At 51.1% G+C, this 24,191-nt stretch overlaps 1 protein-coding gene across 1 annotated transcript in view; it reads right to left on the bottom strand.

The window, feature by feature from the left end:
- LOC117642515 (BDNF/NT-3 growth factors receptor-like) overlaps window positions 1-24,191 on the bottom strand; it is a 26,137-nt gene extending 1,946 nt beyond the window's left edge. Inside the window, exons 1-8 of the mRNA XM_034380768.1 lie at window positions 23,343-24,191; window positions 8,331-8,465; window positions 4,340-4,668; window positions 3,889-4,087; window positions 2,674-2,832; window positions 2,031-2,155; window positions 1,205-1,378; window positions 194-352 (exon numbers count right to left, since the gene is read on the bottom strand). Coding sequence (XP_034236659.1) covers window positions 194-352; window positions 1,205-1,378; window positions 2,031-2,155; window positions 2,674-2,832; window positions 3,889-4,087; window positions 4,340-4,668; window positions 8,331-8,465; window positions 23,343-23,430 — 1,368 coding nt within the window. The 5' untranslated portion in view covers window positions 23,431-24,191. The remainder of the gene's footprint in view (window positions 1-193; window positions 353-1,204; window positions 1,379-2,030; window positions 2,156-2,673; window positions 2,833-3,888; window positions 4,088-4,339; window positions 4,669-8,330; window positions 8,466-23,342) is intronic.

The following is a 24,191-nucleotide window of genomic DNA, read 5'->3' as shown; positions in this document are numbered from 1 at the left end:
CAGATGCTCAGCAAACTCAAAAGCGTACTCAGTATACTCTCTGCGGAGTGTACTCACGAGTGCACTTCTAGCAGCATGCACCATATAAGTGCACTCCTCTGATGACTACTACCTCTCCTGGGGGTGCACGCCGAAGGAAGAGTAAACTGTTGAGTTTGCAGAGCGTTCTCGAATAACTTGGAGTGCTCCTCACCTCATCGTTGGCGTGGCCGTAGTAGGGCAGCTTGCCCCTGGTGAACACCTCCCAGAGGACGACACCGAAGCTCCACACGTCCGACTCGAGCGTGAAGCGGCCGTACAGCAGCGCCTCGGGGGACATCCAGCGCACGGGCAGCGCGCGGGTGCCGCCCATCTGCAGCACAAAAAAAAGTTTTAGACAATTTTTTTTTGGTGGCGGGTGCCGCCTGTCAGCAGAAAAAATGATGAGCTTCAAACGAGAGTTTTGGTGATTTCCATATCAACAGAGCGGTATTTTGTCCCGGATGATATCTTCTAATTTTGTAAATTTGAACTAAATTCATATCACCGACTGGGGACAGGCGACAGGTGAGCTGTTATTCACTTTCCGTTATGGATAAGGAGAACTAAACAGAGATAAACACTTAAATCGACCTCCTCCCATTTTTTTTTCTGAAATTCCGTGGAGGGGCGCCGCCGACTCGGTGCCGCGCGTCGCTGTTGTTGGCGGGAACAACGCCCAGCGCTCCGCCGCGCCCAGCAGGCCGGTCAAAAAGTTATCGTGCCGGCCGTGACGATAAAATTGAAAAGCTGTGCCCAGCAGCCAGCAGTGGCAGTAGCAACAGTAGCAGTGGCAGCAGCTACAGCATGCTGCAGTGGCAGTAGCAACTGCGGCAGTAGTAGCAGCAGTAGTAAGCAGCAACAGCAGCAGAAGAAGCAACAGCAGAAGTCACACCAGTGGCAGCAGCAGTAGCAGCGACGAGGGGGGAACACCGGAACAGCTTCCCACATTCATTGTACAAAATTTGACCACATTCCACATTCAGGTGGCAAAAACGCCTGTAAGTAGGCAACATGTGTGGCGAAAACGCCAGAAATCTTGCACATTCTTGCACATTCACACAATCATTGTACACAAAGATTTTACAGTGGGTCACCCCTCGAGCAGTAGCAGCAGCACCAATATTAGCGGTAGCAGCAGCGAGGCGCCCTTTGTTGTCCCCTCCCCTTATCGAGCGTTACTCGCCTTGTAGTAGTCGCACGTGTAGACGTCCCTGCTCATGCCGAAGTCCGCTATCTTGACGGTGAGGTTGTGGCCCACCAGGCAGTTCCGGCAGGCCAGGTCGCGGTGCACGAACCGCTGGTTGGCGAGGTACCGCATCCCCAGCGCGATCTGCAGCGCCACGCCCAGCAGCGCCTCCTGCGGACGGAAACAGATCGTTTATTGTCTTTGGAAAGGCATTAAAAATTTTCCTAAATTTCCCATACAAATTCACGCTCTTTCGAAGGGCATGAACAATTCACGCTCTCGAAGGGCGCTGAAACCACTCGTGTAATGTCAGAATGCCAGAAACGTGTCTGAAAACCTGATCAAAATTCGCGCACCTCTGAAAGCTGAAAACATAACATTATGCGGAACTCATGCCATCAATATCAGCATAAGTTTTCAGAATTTCAGCTTTCAGAGGTGATCAGGATTTCAGACATGTTTCTGACCCTCTGACAAAATTTACACGAGTGACTTTATTTATACCCTTCAGAGCGAGGGGTCGACCACTCTGGTAATCGTGTGTACACTTCGTCCAAAAACCATTCGTAATCATACGTCAAAACTGGCTATTTTCGCTGTTTTCATCGGATTTGTGTGGGGGGGGGGTTCTTATGAAAATAGGCCAAAACTGCTCTTAGATGGCCAAAATCATAGAGCTTTTTTGAGTATTTTTGTAGGTAATCATTGGTAATCAGTAACCCTGTGCACACTCCTGAGCTGAATGCACACTCCTGAGCGACCGTGAGCGACCCCTCGCTTCAGAGCGTAGTTTCGCTGCCTTTGTTTTAACAGAGTGGCTGACCTGAGACAGGGGCGGCAGTCCGGGCCTCGGCGGCATCCACGGACTCTTGCTGGAGCAGCGAAGCACTTCCGTGAGGTCGCCGAACGGCATGAACTCGAACACCATGCAGGGCGCGGACTGCGGCTCTGCAGAGGGAGAGAGAGAGAAAGAGATGCACGTCAGCAAACGACAGCGAAGAGATGGAGGATGCAAACAGCCCTTTGTCGCAGTGACTCTTTTGTGCTTCTTTTAGCTTATCTTCGGAAAATCAGTCACGGAATTTCCACTTTAAGTGGAGCGCCTGGTGCGCAGCGGGAGCGCAGCCATGACGCTCAAGTCATGCATCGTTTACAAACAAATCAGTCCGAAAGGTAGGCGACAAGTCGCCCTTTGCCCCCGGGGCCGCACAGTGGACCAGAGGACTGGTGGAGGCTGTCAAAATCCCAGACGCGTTTTGAGCTCCAGAGTCGCTAGATGGGACTCGAACCAATCGTGTGACCCCACCAATGGATTGTTCTCAGAAAGAGGAATCCAGTGTTGGGGTTCACACGCTCGGTTCGAGTCCCATTTAGTGACTCTGGAGCTAAAAACCCGTCTAGAATATTGCCCCCCCCCCAAGCCGAGCTGGATCCAGCCCCAACGCAGCGTTCACAGTGTGCCTCACCTCTGGGCAAGACGCCGATGAGCCGCAGGATGTGCGGGTGCTGGAAGGCGCTCATCACCTCCACCTCGCGCATGAAGTCCTCCTCGGCCTCGCGGGTGGCGCTCTCCTTGAGCACCTTCACGGCCACCGTCACGGGGCAGTCCGCGCTCTTCAGCTCGCCTGCGGAGAAAGCAGCAGCCATTCAGAAGGGTCGCTCCGTCTCTGTCGCACTCATGGGGCTGCCCGTAAGGGTGTGAGAGAGATAGAGCGACGAAGCGACCCTGCGGAGAGAGCAGCAGCCATTCAGAAGGGTCGCTCCGTCTCTGTCGCACTCATGGGGCTGTCCGTAAGGGTGTGAGAGAGACAGAGCGACGAAGCGACCCTGCGGAGAAAGCAGCAGCCATTCAGAAGGGTCGCTCCGTCTCTGTCGCACTCATGGGGCTGTCCGTAAGGGTGTGAGAGAGACAGAGCGACGAAGCAAGAGTCGCTCCGTCTCTGTCGCACTCATGGGGCTGTCCGTAAAGGTGTGAGAGAGACAGAGCGACGGAACGACCCCTGTGAATCGCTGGGCAGAAGCAGACGGTCGGTGAGATCGCGGGTCGCGGGTTCGATTCCCCGCGCACGCGGCGGGGCGGACAAAAGGGCTTATTCCTGGCGTCTGTAATCTGGTGGGGCTGTCTCGGCGAGGCGGGCGTCTCCACGGCTGCATAACAATGCACTCCTCACATGAAGAGTTTCGAGACCGAAACAAAATAATTCGAAAGGAACCTTCCCAGTTTGGAAAATCGGCCTCCATGGGGTTTGATACTGTTTCGGCCCGTTTTGGGGTTAAAAGGTCTGTAAGCTTTCGAATTTCCAATCAATTGAGTGAGTTAGGGTCAGTTGGGGTCATTATGGGGGGGTCATTATGGGACACGGGGTAAAAATGGGACAGCTGGTTCTTAGTCAAGAATCGAGATTTTGGAACTTGTGCCGTAGCAAATGTTATTTTCTTAATAAAAACATCACATTTGGTATGTCATGCGTTCAAAAATGTCAAATCTTGACTAAGAGTCATGATCATGACTAATTTTGGGCGAGGAATTCTTTATCACCCAAATTTGGGTCATAATACTATGGAGCCATGTAGGTAGCTACACCCTTCCTGACCCCCTAAATTGGGTATTGATCATGACTTTTTCATTCTCAGTGTAACATTTTGTGTGCATGGGCCCACCGGCCTGGGCCTGGGCCTACCTCTGAACACCTTGCCGAAGCAGCCCTCGCCGATGTTCTCGTGCAGTGTGAGCGCGTGCCGGGCGATGAGCGGCACCACGGGCTGCTGGCCGTGCGCCGCGAGCGCCGCGTCGCCCAGCGACGTCAGGCCCACGGAGTACTGCGGGTTGGGCAGGAACAGCTCCGAGCCCAGCGGGCCCTTGCTCAGGCTGCGCGGCGTCTGCAAAACCCGCATCGGTCAAGAAAGGGTGAGAAAGGCCGAAGTGCCAAGTATGGAACATGTCTGGTCAATAATTTGCCTGGACCGCCCATACCTGTCCTACTACGGAACTTCTGTTCTATTTTCCTCACTCACTCACTCACTCACTCACTCACTCACTCACTCACTCACTCACTCACTCACTCACTCACTCACTCACTCACACCTGCCGGAGGACAACAAGACGTGGCGCATGGCGTCTCTGACGGCTACCTGGTTCTTCCTGCTGCGAGTGTAGCGGCTGCGGACGCACACCACCACGATGATGGCCAGGACGACGGCGACGCCGAACATGGTGAAGCCCGCAAAGGTGAGCAGCTGGTTGGCGCTGGAGCCCCTGACGGCCGTGACGGGGCCGCCGCCGTGTCCGAGGCCGTGGCCCAGGCCGTGGCCGCCGAGGTCCGCGTCGTGGACTCGGTCCGCCAACAAGTGCGGCGGCACGGTGGACGGCGGCGAGGCGCCGCTCCTCGAGGTGGTCGCCTTGGTGCCCGGCGTCGCGCCTACCGGCAGCACGTTGATGGGCGGCGCGCGGTGGTCCAGCGCTGCCAAAGGAAAGCACAGTCACTGCACTGTCAAAGAGGCATTTTTTTTAAGAAGTCCGATCGTGGAACACGACCGATGCCGATTTCCTCCATTTTTTGGTCAAAGGTAGTCCTTGTGGGTCTAAGAAAGGCCACAAATTTTTTGGGCCGAAATATGCACCGTTCAGATTCTATGGGCAATTTTCGTTTTCTCTGACAACTTTTCACATAATATGGCCAAAATTGAAAAATCACCTTTCTGAGGCCTCTATGCACTCGATTGAGCTCAAAATGTGGTATCTTATGTAAAATCACGCGAGAAACACGAATCCGGTGCCCGTTTGTTGATAGGACAACCCAAACAGATGTTATGACTGTTTTTCAGGTTTTGTAGTGGTTTTTACTTTTCTTGGGGTTTTGGTGTTCGGCATCGATTTTCGCCAATCCGATGAGTGGATTTTATAGATAAAGGACCAATCTATCATACTACGAGATAAAAAGTTTGTGTACGCCGCGTGAAAAGCAGTGGCGCTGCAAAAATTGAAAAACCGTCATTTCTGGGTAGTTTTAGATCAGATAAGCCACCTTTCGCGTGACCGTCTCCGCCCCATATTCAGTCTAAATATTGTCCCAAGTGATGTCAGAGTTGGTGTGAAATTTCACCGCTGTAGCTCAAGTAGTTTGGAAATGGCAGCTTTCTAAAGTTTTGCAATCACGTAAGGCATTTACTTTAAGTAGAATTGCGGTAAATGTGAAGACTTGTCACAGATCGGGTAATAAATGAGATAGATGAGTGCGTCACAGTTCCCTAAGCGTAATTTTGGACAAGGAATCCGATTTTGCTGGTACGAAGACCCTAGGCGAACTCTGAAGTCGGAAAAAAGGCCATTTTTATGTGGTTTGCACGAAAACGTAGTTTTAGAGTACACCTAGGGTCTTCGTACCGGCAAAATCGGATTCCTTGTCCAAAATTACGCTTAGAGAACTTTGACGCACTCATCTATCTCATTTATTACCCGATCTGTGACAAGTCTTCACATTTACCGCAATTCTACTTAAAGTAAATGCCTTACGTGATTGCAAAACTTTAGAAAGCTGCCATTTCCAAACTACTTGAGCTACAGCGGTGAAATTTCACACCAACTCTGACATCACTTGGGACAATATTTAGACTGAATATGGGGCGGAGACGGTCACGCGAAAGGTGGCTTATCTGATCTAAAACTACCCAGAAATGACGGTTTTTCAATTTTTGCAGCGCCACTGCTTTTCACGCGGCGTACACAAACTTTTTATCTCGTAGTATGATAGATTGGTCCTTTATCTATAAAATCCACTCATCGGATTGGCGAAAATCGATGCCGAACACCAAAACCCCAAGAAAAGTAAAAACCACTACAAAACCTGAAAAACAGTCATAACATCTGTTTGGGTTGTCCTATCAACAAACGGGCACCGGATTCGTGTTTCTCGCGTGATTTTACATAAGATACCACATTTTGAGCTCAATCGAGTGCATAGAGGCCTCAGAAAGGTGATTTTTCAATTTTGGCCATATTATGTAAAAAGTGTTCAGAGAAAACGAAAATTGCCCATAGAATCTGAACGGTGCATATTTCGGCCCAAAAAATTTGTGGCCTTTCTTAGACCCACAAGGACTACCTTTGACCAAAAAATGGAGGAAATCGGCATCGGTCGTGTTCCACGATCGGACTTCTTAAAAAAAATGCCTCACAGTGAGTCCGGCTGCGAGGCAGCGCGGACAGCGCCCGCTCCTCACAAGACCACGGCGGACCGCGGCGTCGGCGGCCAAAACTCTATACTCTGACCAGAAAACGAAGAGCCCTGAGTTCTCGCGGTTTATGGCATCTGCCGCCTTGGCTAGCATTGCAGGTAGCCCTCGACCGCGAGAACCCAGGGCTCTTCGTTTTCTGGTCAGAGTAAACGCGTTTTAACCTTCATAGTCACTAAACAGGACTCGAACCGAACGTGTCATCTCACCGATGGATTTCTCTCCGAACGAGGAATCCCTTTGGAAAGGGGGGGGGGGGGGTCCCACGCTCGCTTACTCAGGAGCTCAAACCGCGTCTGGGATTTTGACCGACTCCACCGGCCCACTGTGCGGTCTGGCGCCCGCTCTTCGCTCCATACCTGCCCGCTGCTCACGGCTGTCTGGCGGGCCGGCCTGCCTCGATTGCTATTGCCATTGCTAGGCTATTGCCATTTCCATTGATTTAGCCATTGCCTTTGCCAATGCTATTGCTCGCCGCTTTCCGTCCTCCACGTCGCGGTGAGCGGAGGTCGAGCAAAGCGCCCGGCCAGTAGGCCACCACCAGTCAGGCAACACGCCGGAGCGGAGACGGTGGCCTACCTCGCCCCTGTGGACATTCGCTCCGCAAAGCGACGCTCGGCGGCAATGGAGAGGCACTTGGCGTCTTTTCAGCAACTGGGGGTCTGCTGCCGAGGGTGGAGTGCATTCCCTCCGGCTACGTTGTCGACGCGAAGTCACTGTGTTGTCACAGTGTAGTCCGGACTCCGTCAGGGGGCAAGGTAGGCCACCATCTCGACACCTGTGTGTTGCGGGGCCTACCTCACAGGCGCTACACAGTGAGCCAGACACCTTTGACAGCTCGCTGACGTGAGCCAACCCAGGAAGCGGAAGGAAGGAATAACTTTTGACTCATCTCCAAATTGAGTTTCCATTTTATTATTATGTATTAGAATGGTACACCATTGCATTTACCAGCTCAACCTAAGTCCGGATGCGTCTATTGAAAAGATTGTGAAAAGTATAAAGCTCAACTTGTATTTTAATGAATCTAGAGTAAAACGAATCATAACTCAACTTAAAACTTTTAAAACTTAAGATAAAAGTTGACAAAATACCAGGTGGGTCACGGACCCCGTGTGAAATGGTTACTATGCAACCCGCTCGGAGCCCTGCATCCGGGCTTGCCTATGCGGCAGTCGGCGGGCGAACGGGAGGACTAGGGGTGCCACCCGTCTTGCCCAGCCCCAGTTGTCGTTCCGCGGACACCTCGCGGCCTCCGCGAGGGCAGTCCGCCGCGGGTCTCGCGAGTCCTCTCGCGGACTTCGCAAGTCCTTTCACGGGTTTCGCGAGGGCAGGCCGCGAGGACACGGAACGCCCGCGAGGACTCGCGAAGCCCGCGGCAGGACTCGCGGAATCCGCGAGAGGACTCGCGAGACCCTCGGCTGACTGCCCTCGCGGAGGCCGCGAGGTGTCCGCGGAACGACAACTGGGGCTGGGCAAGACGGGTGGCACCCCTAGTTCTCCCGTTCGCCTGCCGACTGTCGCATAGGCAAGCCCGGATGCAGGGCTCCGAGCGGGTTGCATAGTAACCATTTCACACGGGGTCCGTGACCCACCTGGTACAATAGTATCGGACACTTTATGCTGACTATAGTTTCACTTCACTTGTCTTCAAATTCCATTTCGTTTAAGAAATATAAAGTAAGATGGCTCTGTTTTCTATTTTAATGGAAAATGATAAGTCGCAGAAACCCTCTTCAGAGTGACGGTACACTTTTAAAGACTTTTTCAAAATTTTCCTTATGCTTTTTGAATTTATCATCCCTTCCAACAGTTTTTTTTGTCTCTCCTCAAAAATGCCCGAAAAAATTCTCATCCTATCGCTTCCCGGATCAAATTTCAAGTGACTTACGCACGGTCCTCCGGCTGCACTCCTTGTTCTGCCGCGCGGGCTTGGCGTCGTGCGGGCATATGCAGCGGTGGTGCATCTGACCGACATGGTTCTCGCAGCCCAACTCAAAGTCGCACGGCATCTCCCGGCAGTTCCCTGCAACAAGCACATGGGGATGAAAACAACGTGGCAACAACAAAAACCACCACCACAACAACAACCACAACAACAACAACAACAGCCCCGACGACGACAAACATTACGACCTTCTGCCCAAGTGCCCAAAACAGTAAAAATCAATCCATTATCTCATCTTACTTTTGGCGTATTCCCTTTCGGTAAATCATGAGAGAGCGTGTCGAGGGGGCAAAAACTCGCTGATTTCGGTCGAATTTAGTGATTTTGGTTGCAGATTGCTTGATTTCGCGTGATTCTCAATGATTCGCATGTGATTTCGGGGGCCGTGTACACATGATTGCGCGAGTTTTTGCCCCCTTGGAGCGTGTACACGCTAACATTGTGGTTCTCCAAAGGCCCACCCACGCTGTTTGCAACATTTTTTTGCTGAAAATCCTGGAAAATTCCCTCCCAGTCCAGGCGTGCGTTCTTGCCGAGGTATTCTTGAATATGAGTAGCGAACGCCGCCAGGGTTCGTCTACAAAGTAGGTGGTACCGTCTTCTGTCCGAGGGGTGAATCACTCTGCGTTCTGGTGTACACATGAGTACATGAGTACGGGTGAGTATACCTTGCTTTACTCATAAATTTCACATTTGAAAACATTTTAAGGCTTTATTTAGCGTTTTAAACGGCACTCAACGCCAAATCGGTCGAAAAACTAGTGAATTTCGTCCTTTTTTAACTTGAGAGTACACTGAGTACGGGCAAATTTGTATACGTGAGTACACTAGTGATTCACCCTCGCTTCTGTCCCCCTCGCACGCACTGGCAACGAGCAACAAGGACAGAGCTATGAAAAATATTTCGTAATAAGTGGACGATCGGTAATGGGCCGTATGGATTGTGGGGACCTTACGACTGCTCCAGGATAAGACATTACCGGCCAAATATCCGGAGTGGCGAGTTTACCACAATGGTGAACAATTCACACGGCGTGCAATAATTTGTGGTCGCTTCGCCTATTTTCACCGCGTATCTGACCACGCCTACAAACGTCCGTTTTTGAATCTGAACGGCGCGCAGCCTGACACTCGAACTCGAGCACTCACGGAAATACACGCAGTTTACGCGTGCAGCCGTTTATGCCGGCGTCCTTCAGCGGACTGATTTCGAGAGTCGTCTTCGTCGCTCCGTCTCTCTCGCGTCTATACGGGGTGCGCCATGAGTGGGAGGGAGGCGGAGCGACGAAAACGACTCTCGGAACCAGCCTTCAGCCCCGCAAGCCTCGGGCCCATGCACGCTGCTGGCTCGTCGGGGAGGCCGCTATACGACTCTGTTATCGCCAAACGGTCCCAACGGTCAGAAAATAACTACCGCAAGCCGCAGTGAGCGCGGTGATAGAGAGCTCCCGCAAAAGCAGAGGCCGAGCGGAGCGTCGCACCAGACAGCCTCGACGCCAATCAGAAGGCTGACTTCGCTCGTCGAGGCTTCCATCGAGGCTTGCCTATGAAGGAGGTTTCCTACCGAAAGGAACGGAAAAGTGCTCGGTTAGTCTCGGGACGAGTCTGCAGACTGTCGTAACTGAATAGTTTCTTGATTTTTAATTTTTTTGGATTTTGTAAGGAAGAAAATCTCAACACAATAAAATTTTTCTGCATACAAGAAAAAAAGTTTGAATAAAGAAAAAATTTCTCAAGAAAAAAGAAGAAAAATAATTTTTTTTTAAATCCAAGAAGTCATTGTTTTTGGATGTGCACTTTGAAATGTGAGTTGAATTCGAATGCCCAGATGCCAGTTGTCTTTAAAGAACCATTTAACCAATTATTGAGTTCATTCAAACCATATTGAACTGCATTTTGTTTTTCCTCTTCGTTTGCTCAGGTATACAAAGAATTAAAGTTACGTTCAGAAGGACTGAAAGGTATGCACACAAAAAGTCGCATTTTGTTCCTGTTAGTAGTCAACTTTCGATTTTCCTTCCCCCTTTTATCATGAAGCCGCCCCTGGACCCGCCCTTGGCGAGCTAACAAGACTTATACCAGAGTATTGCTAGGCAAGCAGCAGCAGTCCTTGCAACTTGCAGTGCAGGCCCTGGGCCAGGTGGGGCGCGTCGCAGTGCGTCTTCTGCTTTGGGTTGGCTTGGCGCCTAGAGAGAGAGAGAGGGGGGGAGAGCTGCAGGCAAAGCCAGTAAGAGTGCAGTATGCCATAGCGTTTACTTTCTCTACACTAAATTCTTTGGCATGCGTTGTCTCACGCAATTTCGCACATGCGTGCTTCTTTTCGTACAAATTTGTGCGGAAGTTCGCACGAATTCGCTCTATTTTTCGGATACAAACTTGTTCGAAAAATTTTGCATGCACAAAATTGGCGTGAGGCCACGACGTACGAAAAAGTGTACAAATACTTTTACTAGTCAGAGTGAAGCTCATCTTTTCCCAGTCGCTTGCTGAATGTGGGCGCAGTCTTGCACGGCATGCATCGCAAGGTGTACCACCGCAAGGGCGGCCTATCGCTGTGTGCGATGTTTGTTCGCCTCACTCGGACGTTCCTTTCCACGTCGATCAGATTGTGCTCGGAGACGTTCGAGACGACGCGCATGTCTCGCCAGTCTTCACCCTCCTCCGGACTGTACTGGTGGAAGCCCCTGAGCGACGGGGAATCCACTACCAAAACTGCTCAACCGACCGTTACTTTTTTCGAAGTATAACATCTATTTCGCCGGTTACATCTTTCATTACGGACCTTGAATTTTGAACCGCAGTATCGGCACAAAAGTTGCACTTACTAGCGCATTTTAAACGTTGTACGGTTTTAATATTCATAAATGCGTTTCTTACATTGGGTGCAGTTTCAGTTTCCGTAATGATGAACGTTAAGACCCGAAAACATGGCAAGAAAAGTAAAAAAAATGCTACTAAATCTACCTGCTTAGCGCTTGATGAACCTATTACATAACAGAACTATTTATTACAGACGGTTCGTAATAATTTCAGTTCGGCAAAGAAATTTGCATAAAATCCTGCACTTTACTTGCGCGGGTGTCCGAATGAAGGAAGAGGGAAGATTTCCCTATTAAGCATGCAAAATAAATATCTGTGAAGATGTGTGTAGTGAATCATCCTCACAAATTATGCACAGAAAAAAATAAAATAAAAACACAAACAGAAAATCATTGTTACAGATAAAATCGTCCACGTGTGCTGCCCGGGCTTCCAACAAATTGCTCGGCGTTTCAATGAGAGGCGAACTTCCTCTTCCACGCTTCTTAGAGTATGCTCCGTTCAGAAAGAGGCATTTCCATATAACTTTTTCCCCCCTGGATGAGTCGATTATTTATCCGTGCCCACGCGAGGCAGCGCCTCCGGTGCGTTAATACGTCCTCCGTACACCGCGTCAATGGATCCATAATCCTACCGGAAGTGACGCCACTGAGCGCGCTCTGTCTCACTCACACGAAGCAGACGACACACACACACACACACACACACACCGCGCACCCAACCTTTTGTTACTGAGAAATCAATGCTAAAGCTCATGAATAAGAGCGCCTCGCTGTGCCCCGCGTGGCCCGGCACTGTTAAAGTTAACACAGGTTGACCAGAACGACCTGCTTTTGCCGCAGCATTTGCTCATGACGCTCTTCACTGGATACGATCACTTATGTTTGAAATTAAGTCTTTGCTGAGCAAGGATGACTCGGTGCAGCGTCACGTGCTGAAAAAGTGGGAGTGACCGAGTGCCATTTCGGATTGCCATAGCGCCCTCTAACGGAAGGCATCATTTTCGTTTTGCATTCATAAACAAATCTGCAACTTATTGGTAGCTTATGGTCCTAAACTCCAACCCCTTTCCTCACCCCTTTCCGATTTTGAACTTCTCTTACCAGACCCCCCCCCCCCTCCCATGGGAAAGGGAGGTTGCAACCTATGCTTATCGTCGAGTACATTCCCAAATGCAATACACCGCTGTATCATTGACCAACCATACAATCACAGTTTGTTTTGAACAGTGTGCCACGGGATCATATGAATCCACTTGGGCATGGACCCATTCAGGAGAGCGAGGCGCGCACGTTTGAGTGTGAAGCCGGCCAGCTCCTAGAGGTGGGAGGCCTCGCATAAAATTTGTCACAATATCGTTGAGACGTCAGCAATTATGAGGGGTGCGGCACACACACACACGTAGGCGTACGTGATACTGCATTAAACTTTATTACAGGTGACCTCGTAGCCCCACTATGGCTGGGCCGAACCTCCCAGCTGTGTGTGTGTGTGTGTGTGTGTGTGTGTGTGTGTGTGTGTGTGTGTGTAGAATGCGGCAGGCCGGCCCACGCCGCACCATTTTTCTCTTGTTTCTGATCTTTTTTTTGACAGCGACGCGCATGTTCTGTTGTTATACTTGCGGAGGTTAGAGTCCGGCCGACCGAACTTTATCACACACATGCGTGCTGCATACGCGACCGTCGGAGAGGAGAAGGGGGCGGGTGGGTCTGCGTGTCGCGACGACCTCTGCTCCTCCGAACTATGCAGTACACTGAGAGTCGTTTTCGTCGCTCTGTCCCTCTCGCACTCATGGGGCGTCCCGTCTAGGTCCGAGAGCGACAGAGCGACGAAAACGACTCTCGGAATCAGTCTGCAGCCGCACCGTCACGTCGTCACGGAGCAAGACCAGGCCCGATGACCAGCGCAACTGTCCTAAGGCATTTGGTTCACACAAAGTTGGCGGGTCAGCGAGCCTTTGCCATGCAAGCCCATTCTTAGTGCCGTTAAATGAGTGAAGCAAACATCTCCGACGGTGCCATGGAACCTGCATGAAACATCACCAGCGATCGAGCCCTGTAAATCAATGAATATCTTTAAATTGCAGCCAAACTACCCGACGGGCAAGGTTTGATGAAGTTACGTTGCTACAACGTGCTTTAAGTTGCCGGCAACGTAAAGCACGTTGTAGCAACGTAACTTCATCAAACCTTGCCCGTCGGGTATTTTGTACGAGACGTTATAATTTTTTGTGCAGATGAACTATACGAAACAAACCTGGGCAAATTCATCTTTTTTCTGCAAAATTGTGTACGAATCCCCCCCCCAGAAAAAGAAAGAACTAGAAAACTGTGACGTAGAAAATTTGTACTACAACATCAAGTGTGATGAAGTCAGGAGCCCATGGGACAGACACACGGACGGACAGACACACGGACGGACAGACACACGGACGGACAGACACACGGACGGACAGACAGACCGACGACGGGTGCACGCCAGGCGCGTGTGTACATCACGGTTCCACCCAACAAGTCACATTATAAGCACATAAGTCATCGCCGTGCTCCCGTGCGGCTTGGCCGGGCTTTGCGGCGCGTGGGTCGCGTGGCCTGTCCGTCTTGTCGCACACGCGCGGCGCGCAACAGTGCCGCCCCGCCACCTGTGTCATTGTCTCCCCGTCACATCGGTCACCACCGCCTTGCGGCGCGGTGCGGCGCGGCGCCACCCCCTCGCCTCGGACAATGGGCGGCCCGTTGTCCGTCACGGCACGCCACTGTGTCACTTCGCGCTCGGCGGCCGTCCTGCACCAGGTCCTGGTTCGAGCGCGGCGAGGCAAGGGTGCGAATCGAATCCAGAGAGGGCTTCAGTGGTCAGCCGGGGAAAGAGTGAACAAACATTACAAACCACCACGTCGACCACCACCACCATTCTTCTTCTTCTTCTTCTTCTTCTTCTTCTTCTTCTTCTTCTCTTCTTCTTCTTCTTCTTCTTCTTCTTCTTCTTCTTCTTCTCACAAACTTCTTCTTCTCTCAGCACAAACTACTACTACTTCTTCTTCTTCGTCTTCTTCTCAGCACAAAATATTTGCGCTGCCCGTTCGTTAGTATGAAGTGCAATGAGTCTCACGCCGGCTGTGTTTGGCTCCTTCCTCCCCTTATCACGCCATGGGCAAGCAGGGCACGGCCACAGCCGAAGTCAAGCCGAAGCCACGGCCCCTTCCGGGAAAACGCGTAACGACCTCGTGGGATCCCTGCGCCGCGCTACGCAGCGCGCACCGCCAAGCACCCGGAGAGTGTTTACGGTAAGGGCTCGTACGAGATTTTTCATCACAGAAACCTACAAAAGCAATTAAAAAACAATGCAAAGGAAAACATCAACGATCGGGGCCCAGTTAAAGGAAGGCCAGTGCGCGGGCCAGTGTAGCTTAGCTTGAGCTTGCTAAAGCTACGACACCTGTCATTCAAACTGATGTGTTCATTGAACGCCAGATTTGACGCCATAGACGAGAATTCCTGTTATAATCAAACCACTTTAAAGGCATTTTACGATTTGCCTAATTTCGGACGTGTCTAACATTCGACATATAACCAGATAGTCAACTAATTTCAGTCGATTAATTTCAAGTTTCGCATTTTCATGACAGTGCTCAAAACGCAACAACGCGTTGTGTGTATGTACAACACTGGGCAGACGGCCGAGGGACACCGCCGCGGCGGCACGGTCCAGAAGGGGGGGGGAGGGGGACGAACAATCCGCACATGTTTCTGCTTTTTCGTTCCTTTTTGAGGGCGCGGCCAGAATGCGCCTCATCTCCGACAAACGGTGCGGCACCGACAAAAAGGAGACAACCAAACGATACGATACTCCAGTTTCTTGAAAAAAAAAAAAAAACTAACCCATAAACAAATTTAAAACGACTAAAATATAAAAATAGGAGACGAAAATGAAGAAAATGGGACGAGCACCTGATGCACTCGACTGCCGCACCTGACGCACGGGCGTTGCGATTCGGCACGCTTTCCTTCGCGGCACGCGACATGCACGCGACACGCACGCGACACTCGCCTTAGCGTTAGCGGCTCCTTTTATGACCCTTTGTCACATCGCTCCTCATTCTGAAACCCCTCCCCCTCCTCCTCCCTCTCCTTGCGGTAGTAGCGGGAGGAGAGGGCGTTATGACAAGTACAGGCCATTCGAATAGCCGTTTTGGTATGAACTAGAGAAAACTTTGGTAGGAAAAAAAAATCGAGCGTCAATTTGGAGCGTGAAAGTGTTAACTAAAAACACTAAATGCTTATGGACTTTTTTTGCACTCGTGTTGACGTATTTAAGCATGTGAAATTGGGTTCAACTTTATAGATACTTTAGCAAAGCATGGAAATGTATGTGTTAAATTGTGCATAGCTTACATATGCTTGAATATGGCAATATTTATAGACAACGAAAGTGCATGAACATTTAGTGCGTAAGAGCGCTGTAAGTTCGACGACAAATCGACGGAGTGACATGGCACACGACTACAGCCAGAAATGGCAGAAATGCAAAATGACGTTGATCTGACGAAGTCATCTAATTTAAACTTTGATGTCGACTCCACGCCGACTCAAGAGTGTCCACTTTTGCGGCCGGACTGACTGAATTCAGTCATGTCCGAGCCGCGACACTGTAGTCAGGCCGTTGTCCTCGAGTCATACGTAAAGCGACGTTGTCGTACGTTAAACTCTCTCTCTCTCTCTCTCTCTCTCTCTCTCTCTCTCTCTCTCTCTCTCTCTCTCTCTCTCCTTGTTCTTCCAGCATCCTGGCGGCGCGGCGGCGGCGGGACATGTGTGTGCTCCTTCATTCACTGCATCGTGTCGCGCACAAAGTCCCCGTTTGTTGCGCTGCCTGGAATGGTGAAGGGGTTAAGGGGGAGGGGAGGGGGAAGCGGCTGTGCGTCTTTGAAGCCGCGGGGCCGGCATTGCACTGCTGTTGAACCGTGGCCACGCCGCGCGCAGTGCATCGATGCAAGAGGGATGTGGTGGGGTGGGGCGTGGCGGGGCGTGGCGGGGCGTGGCGGGGCGTGGCGTGGCGGCCGCGGACATCTCAAACGAGCGCGGCTAGCCCCCCTCCTCCTCCCCTTTGGTCATCATCCAACGTGACCAAGGAAATCGAACAGACCTTTACTTGATTGATACTGTGTCGCATGAAAATGTACAAGCTCAATGCCTAAGGGCTTTTTGATCGTAACTATTGCGCTATTTGTGCATACGCCATGTACAAATTTGTCCATAAATAAGGTCGTCCAATTTCAGAATAAGTTAAGCACGACGTACGGGGAAATATTGCACTTAGTTAATATATTTAATTGTACATTGCACAATTATAGAAATATGGATAAGTGCATAATCATTAAGTAGTGCGTGTATACATCTCATTTACTATCTGAAAATCCGACTGCAAGGTCTGATAATTCAAGGCCGGTTACAATCACGATTCAAGGCTGGACTTGCAACTTCTTTCTCAATCTGAATACAATAGGGCGCCGAGTGGGGTTCGCATTTGCCCCACGTGACATTATTGGCTGCCTAAGGAAGCCAAAGGTCAGGGGGAAGTCCCCACGTGCCCCACGTGTTCGTTAAAAGACAGAGAACGAGGGAGGAAGAGTGAAAGCAGTGTCCCGGAAGTACAGAGGAAGTAGCATCCCGGAGGTCCGGAAGTGCACTCGAAATGCCCGACGGCGAAAGGCTGAACCCACATATTATGGGAATAGTACTACGTCAGTTGAAGGATGAGTAGTGTATGCTTGGAGCAAGAAGAAACAACTTCAAAAATATTTGTACTCCAAAATTCATGGTCAATCTTGAATTTTAGTCAAATTTCCAAAAAATTCGTTAAAGTTAGTCGGGACTACAGGAAATTCTTCAACATTCAGTGAAACTCATCTTTGAAATTCATGGAACTTTGGCTGCAATTCATTAAAGGTCATCGGAAATTCGTGTGAAGTCTCAAAAATTTGTACACTGAAATTCAAAGTTATTTTCCCCGTGGCTTAGGAGGCTGACGCCAGGAAGAGTCAACAAGGTACTATACACACTTGAGTTTCCAGAGTGGTTCTTTGCCGAGCTCCTTTTAACCCTAGAAAGCTGCACGGCTCACCAGGAGAAAGGAGAGGGGGAAGAGGCTCGCGAAAAACGCATTGTGCATCACGCAAAACGCATTGTGCATCACGCAAAAGTGGGGCAAGGTCAGCGGCATTACAGTGCGCTGGCCACGGTGGGGCCTTCGTCTTCGTGTCGCGCTTTCTATTGGGAACGTCGCGTCGAGCCGGGCAGAGCGGGGCAGAGCACTGTCGCGCTCAGTGCCATGCACTGCCTTGCACTGCCAGTCGCGGCCATCCCGATGATCTACAGCGGCTGCAAGCGCATCTGCTGCTGCACTTGGCGCGCACACAAACGCAGCCCCCCCCCCTCATCTCTCTCTCCCTCGCTCTCCTCTCGCTCACACTCAGGCACGCGTATGCAGACGTCGGTTTATTGGTGCGACTCGTGCAGTGAGCAACGCGCCCTACAGAAAATGCAGTAAAAACTACTACTGATGAGTGTTGGCGTATAGTTTGGGTCAATCAGTTTGGGAACTCAAGTGCGTCCCTGACTGACCCTTCCTGGTGTCAAACTTCAGGCACACAACGGGAAGAGTCAAGGCACACACGGGTGCAGGCATTTCCGTCAGACATCTGACACTTTTTATTTGGTGTACACCTGGTTGACTCTTCCTGGGTCAACCTGACGCACACTTGGGTGCACTTGAGATGCAGTGTGCAGTACAAGCACCCTTTAGGCCACTCCCGCTTTTGACATTTGCAACCAACGCCGGCAAGTTCTTGTGAGGCGTTTCGAAGAAACACCTTTACCTCCCCAAAGGAAAGGAAATGCCATGGCCAAGAGGAGACGATGGTCATGGTATGAATTGAATGACTCCGTCCCATTAAGACGTCATGGCGTGCACCGAGCGAGTGCAACCTGCTGTTGAACCAAGAAATGCAAGAAAGATTGCCATGCTGCTCATGCAAGTCGTGTTTGCACGGCAAGGTACTTATTTTCCGTCGCTGTGCCATAATTTGGTAACTCCACCACATCGAACAGTGGGTCGGGTCATGGCAGTGGCGGATCCAGAGGCGGCTTATGGGGGGGGCAACGTCGCTCTTTTTGCCTACCTTTCAGGCGGCTATCTAGGGGGGGGGGGCAAAACCCCATTGCCCCCCCCCCTTCCCCTCTCTGTATCCGCGCCTGGGTCATGGAAGACCGGCACGGATGGCCAAAACTCTAGACGCGTTTTGAGCTCCAGAGTCGCTAAACAGGACTCGAACCCAGCGTGTGACAGCACCAATGGATCCCTCGTTCGAAGAACAATCCATGAGTGTGTGTGTGTATAGTATGTATGTATGTATGGGGCGGCAGTTACTACACGATCGGTTTGAGCCCCGTTTAGCGACTCTAGAGCTCAAAACAAGTCCGGGATATTGACCGCCTCCACCGGTTTTCTGGCCTACTGTGCATCGGAGCAGCGCATGCCGCGTGATGGTTGTGATGACGGTGGCGATGTCTGGTCGTCGCTGCTCGCCGGGTTATCCACCGATGAACCCGGGCCATCCACAGGCCAGCCCGCCATGTGCGCGGCTAGTGGTCCTGCTCGCCTATCAGCCACTATCGTGGTGCCGCCACTGCTGGCGGCTCGCGCTGGGACGCTGCGACGCCGCGACTTCACACTAAATGTTATGTTCAGTTTTATACGAGAGGTCACAGTATGTTTTGTGCAAATGAAATTTTCGTACGAATTTTCATACGAAAAACTGTACATTTCCCCCTCAGCCGATTCGTTTCAAAATGGCGAACTTGGGGCAACCCTGCGCTTCTTTGGCACATCTACGACTCTACATGGGACTGCCACCCATTCTTCTCCAAATTTATACATGCGTGCGCGCGTATAACGAAGCGGGTTTTTGTCTCAGGAAAGAAAACAGTGGAGGCACTCAGCATTAGCATCGGCATTGTCGATGTGCAGCCCAGCAAGGGCCTAACTGCCCGGCGGGCTCGCTCTCGTCGTCCTGTCTCTCTCGCACTCCTACGGAGCACCCCATGAGTGCGAGGAGGGCACAACGATGAATGACAGTCACTTCTGACTCAGACTACTATGGTGCAAGTTGCGTGGCTCTAGCCTCCAGGAGATGCCATCGCAGACACTGGAGGAAATGCCGATGCCCACCAGGAAAAACAGAGGAGAGGGGGGTCGGGGGTCGTCACTTGGGAATAATTGTATGCGTGTGATTGGGTTATTGACTACCGTGTGGCTGTGCGACGCGACTTGAACGTGGGGCAGACCTTCCTGTCGAAATCCATTAAAAACACAGAAACGAGAAAAGAGACCATCCATTGTTACGGTTCGTCACGTTTAAAATTCAGCCGAATAGGTGACAAAGTTGATCGTTTAATCAAATTAATGTACACAACTAATGCATTTGCGTAGTTGATACGTTGAGTTAAAATTTTACCTAATTTGAAATTAATCTATTTTGGACCTCCTTCAGGAAAAACAAACCAGGGAGAGTGGCGTTACGACGGTTTTATGTTTGGCTTCCCTCGCGATCCTCGACGCCGCGAAGCCGAGCGCGAAGCCATGCAGTGTCGCACAAGGCACCTTTCGGGCTGCATTGTCCCGCTGGCGAAACTCGATTTGGATCTAGGAGAAGCAACGCGTTGCGGGAGATGTAACAGAGAGAGAGAGAGAGAGAGAGAGAGAGAGAGAGAGAGAGAGAGAGAGAGAGAGGAGATACAGAGAGAGATACACACCCACCACCACACACACTCACTCACACACACTCACACACACACACACTCTCACACACTAACCACGCAGCAACCACCTGTTTTACATGCAGCGTCTGCAGTCGAACCGCCCTGTTGCACGCAGAGGGTACAGTACACCAGGAGTAAACGGGGTCCAAGTCATTTGTCTCGAAATAAATACATAGTCAAGGTCGAGGCCCACGAGGGGAAACGGGACGAGCTGTATGGTAAGCCGCTGGAGAAACGCGGTGAAAAAAAAAATGTTGTCACTCCAGACGAAAAAAACAAAACGAAAAAAGGATAGCAGCATGCGGGAGCGAGGTGATAGATAGTCGCGTAAGATTATACGACTGAGTGGGAGGGGCGGCGGCCGGCGTCAGTTTCATCGTAAGACTAGTGCTCCGTACGCCGTACGGCCTATGTCATAGAGAGAGAGAGAGAGAGAGAGAGAGAGAGAGAGAGAGAGAGAGAGAAGAAGAAGAAGAAGAAGAAGAAGAAGAAGAAGAAGAAGAAGGTCTAGATGCATCCCGCAAACCGCGCCGAAAGGGTGCGCGACGACAACCGTGGAGGGGGAAAGGGGGAAAGGGGGGGAGGAGACGTCGTGGAGGGGGAGGCCCCTCACTGACTGCCCAGTTAGGGGAGTGATGAAGGTGCCGGCAAGGTGCCGGGAATGGGTCCGCCTGTCAAAACACGACACGGCCGCCGACAGCGCCTGCACTGAAAAGTAAATGGAAGGACGGTGCGCCCCAGTGTAAGCTTAGGTGGAGAAAAAGTCTCGCCAAATTGTGGTCAGGACTGAAAATCTCACCCGAATTTGATCGGACCAAAAAGTTTGACCACAACAAATGCTCAGACATTTTTGTGTTGACTGGGTTCACACAAAAATGGGGTCGACACAAAACTGTCTGACCATTTTGTGGTCAGACATTTTGGTGTGTTCAATTTTTGGTCAGGTTTTGTCAGGTCTGACCACAGTGTGGCAATTGTTCGACCATCCAGGGGTGATTGGCCTGAGCAAATTTTGCCGAGACTTCCAGGTCTGACCCAGACTTGGCTCGACCTTATGTCTCGCCTCTGGAGGGGCGAGAAATCTGACCTCCGGATTTTCAGTAGCGTGTAGGGCATGCGTAGGAGCAGCCACGCGTCATGATTGGTTTCTCTAGCATTGTGATGCCGGTCGCACGTCCTTCCAGGAACCCCGATGATAACTCGATTAGGTTTATTGGAAACAAAGTGTCAATCAGAACAGTTCCCGCTGCTGTGGTTATTGCTGCTTCCCTCCCTTACCCCTCCCCCCTCTCTTTTACCGAGCACCCCCTTCCCTTACATGCCCTACGGGAGGAACGGATAACCAAATTTCCATTTTTAAGTTGTCCTTTGCTTTGCCTTGTAAAGGAGGTGACCTGGGAAAAGGGAGACTGGGCTCTATATGAGTACTTTCATTTGGCATGATAATCAAACGCCGACAGTGCCACCGCCAAGACACACGCGCAAAAGACACACTAGTGGTCTCCGGGCAGACTTTCGACTTGATACGGCTTCGACCCCACATGATAGAGACCGGTCTCATGATACGACGGGGAATTTGAATTTCGTAGAAGATACGCGTAAGCAATGACCAATCGACAGTACACATTTTCTTCACTGTTATGTTTAAAAATAAGCAAGGGTCTAAACACTGTCATAAGAACACAATACATTATGTTTTATAGAACACTCTGGATAAATTATTGACCTGAACTTTCTCGAGACTTTTTTTTTTCTACCAGTGCATACTAAAGATTTTAGTACAAATTTTGAACGGTGTTACAGTGTCCTGTGCAGAAGAACTTTTCGAGCAAATTTGTACGCGATTTTGCAATCAGAGGTGCAGTTCATCGTGCGAATACTGTACAAAAATTTTATCTGCACAAAAAAGAAACCGGCAAAGTTCCGTAACGCTGCACACACCGTACCATCAGTGCCCCTCGAGCAAAGGGAGGCACGCTCTTTGAGGTGAAGCCCTGCCAGAGGCTAGAAAGGACTAGGCCACTGGACAGTCCGGTCACGCGTCCGCCGTGAATGGTCGCTTCACGCAGCCACTTTACGTTCGGCGTGTCATGCACACTGTACACCTGTCAAGCGCCGCCACACGCCGCGGCCAGCGCGTAGCGAGCGGCCCCGTTGACGCACCTGGCGGCGTCTGGCGGCCGCGGCCCTGCAGACTCATTCCGAGAGTCGTAGCTCTGTCTCTCTCGCACTCTTGGGGCGTCTCGTATAGGTGTGAGAGAGACAGAGCGACTCTCGGACTGCTGCGAAAGCGACGGCCAAGGGCCCCGATTATCTACCCTAGGAGAAGATGACCGAGGGGTCGGCAACTCTTATATTACTTCGTACGCGGTGGCTATATTACCCGCATATTACCTGTATATTACCATATATTACTTGCATATTACCACAATTTTGCCTCCATAATACCCCTATATTACTATATACTACTTTATATTCGTTTATATTACACATATATTACCTATATTACTGGTAATATACGTATACTCCCTCGTACACGGCCAAGGGAAGTTGCCGACCCCTCGAAGATGACACTTCACGGGAAGCGAATGGCGGGAAAGAAAGGTTTCGCAAGTTTTGTAAACGCTGTTGTAAGTCTGTTGTCACTTTATAAAAAGACTGTGGATGCCATTTTCATCCCTTGAAAAATCACAAGTTGACGGAATTTGCGTCAAAGCTCGTACACTTATCTGCCATTTCCATTGACAATATGTCATCGAGGGGTATTGCATAACCGTGGTATGGAAAGTATAGCCTTCATATTGTCATCAAGTTACGTCCAAAATTCTGACAGCCCACTCTCAAGCCCCCGAGCTCGACGCCGTGCTCGAGATCCCATGGCGAAAACGATTCCTATCGTTTTCCTAGGTAGCCACCCAGATAAAGACACTTGCGACTTTCCCAGGAATGGCCTGAGAAAATCTAAGAAAACCAGGAGCCTTTTTTGCCGTGCTCGAAAACCAGGGACCGTTATTGACGTGCTCGAAAACCACTGGTAGAAAGAAGTACGGAACGTGTCTGGTCAATTTTTTACCTGGACCGTCCGTACCTTATGCCAGCCACGGAAGTTCTGTACATGTTTTCCGTACCAGTTTACACGAGATCCTTATGGAGACCACAGAGAACCAGTACGGAAGGTCCGTACCTTTCCCGTACCCCATAAACCGTACCAAACCACGTTTTTTTTTGCTGTGACCAGGAACCGTTTTTGACGTGCATGTAAGCCAAGAACCGTTTTTGATGTGCTCGAAAACCAGGAACCGTTTCCGGCGTTTTGCCTTACCTTCCCTCCAGCTGTCGTCGTCCAGACTGCTCTCCTTGAAGGACTGCACGCCGCGGCTCGTCCGCGACGCCCTGCCTTTCCTGGGCATTGTGTGTCTCCACGGCCGCGCGTCCTCGAGGGGCTCGCGTGCTTCTTCGGGTGACGGCCAACGTCCACCACACTCGGGGCCCCGGTCTCCAGGCTGCGGTCACCGTCCACCACACCCGAGGCACCAGCCTCCAGGCTCCCCGCGCCTGCCTCCAGCCACCGCGGAGCCATGCTGATGGTGACCCACCACACTGTCAACACTGCACTTGATGACCCACCCCACTGTCGACACTGCACTGCATTTGATGACCCACCACACTGTCAAATATTGCACTGCAGTTGATGATCCACCCCACTGTCAACACTCCACTGGATGACCCACCCCACTGTCAACATTGCACTTCATGACCCACCACACTGTCAAATACTGCACTGCACTTGATGATCCACCCCACTGTCAACACTGCACTCGCTCACCCACCCCACTGCCAAATACTGCACTGCACTTGATGATCCACCACACTGTCAACATTGCACTTGATGACCCACCCCACTGTCAAATATCGCACTGCACTTGATGATCCACCACACTGTCAACACTGCACTTGATGATCCACCACTCTGTCAATACTGCACTTGGTGACCCACCACACTGTCAACACTGCACTTGGAGGCGCTGGAGTCGTGGCCGCGGTCCGCGGGCCGGGCGTCGTGGTCTTGCCGCATGTCGCGCCTGGCAGCGCGCGGCGCACGGCGGACGGGCCAACAGGCGAACAGCTGATCGGACGGGACGCCTCGGAGGCGCGTCGTCGCGGTGCGTGT

The sequence above is a fragment of the Thrips palmi genome, unplaced genomic scaffold (assembly GCF_012932325.1).
Source record: "Thrips palmi isolate BJ-2018 unplaced genomic scaffold, TpBJ-2018v1 HiC_scaffold_16, whole genome shotgun sequence".
Lineage (NCBI taxonomy): Eukaryota > Metazoa > Arthropoda > Insecta > Thysanoptera > Thripidae > Thrips > Thrips palmi.
The sequence above is the reverse complement of the archived record's forward strand: the minus strand, read 5'-3'. Positions and strand labels throughout refer to the sequence as shown.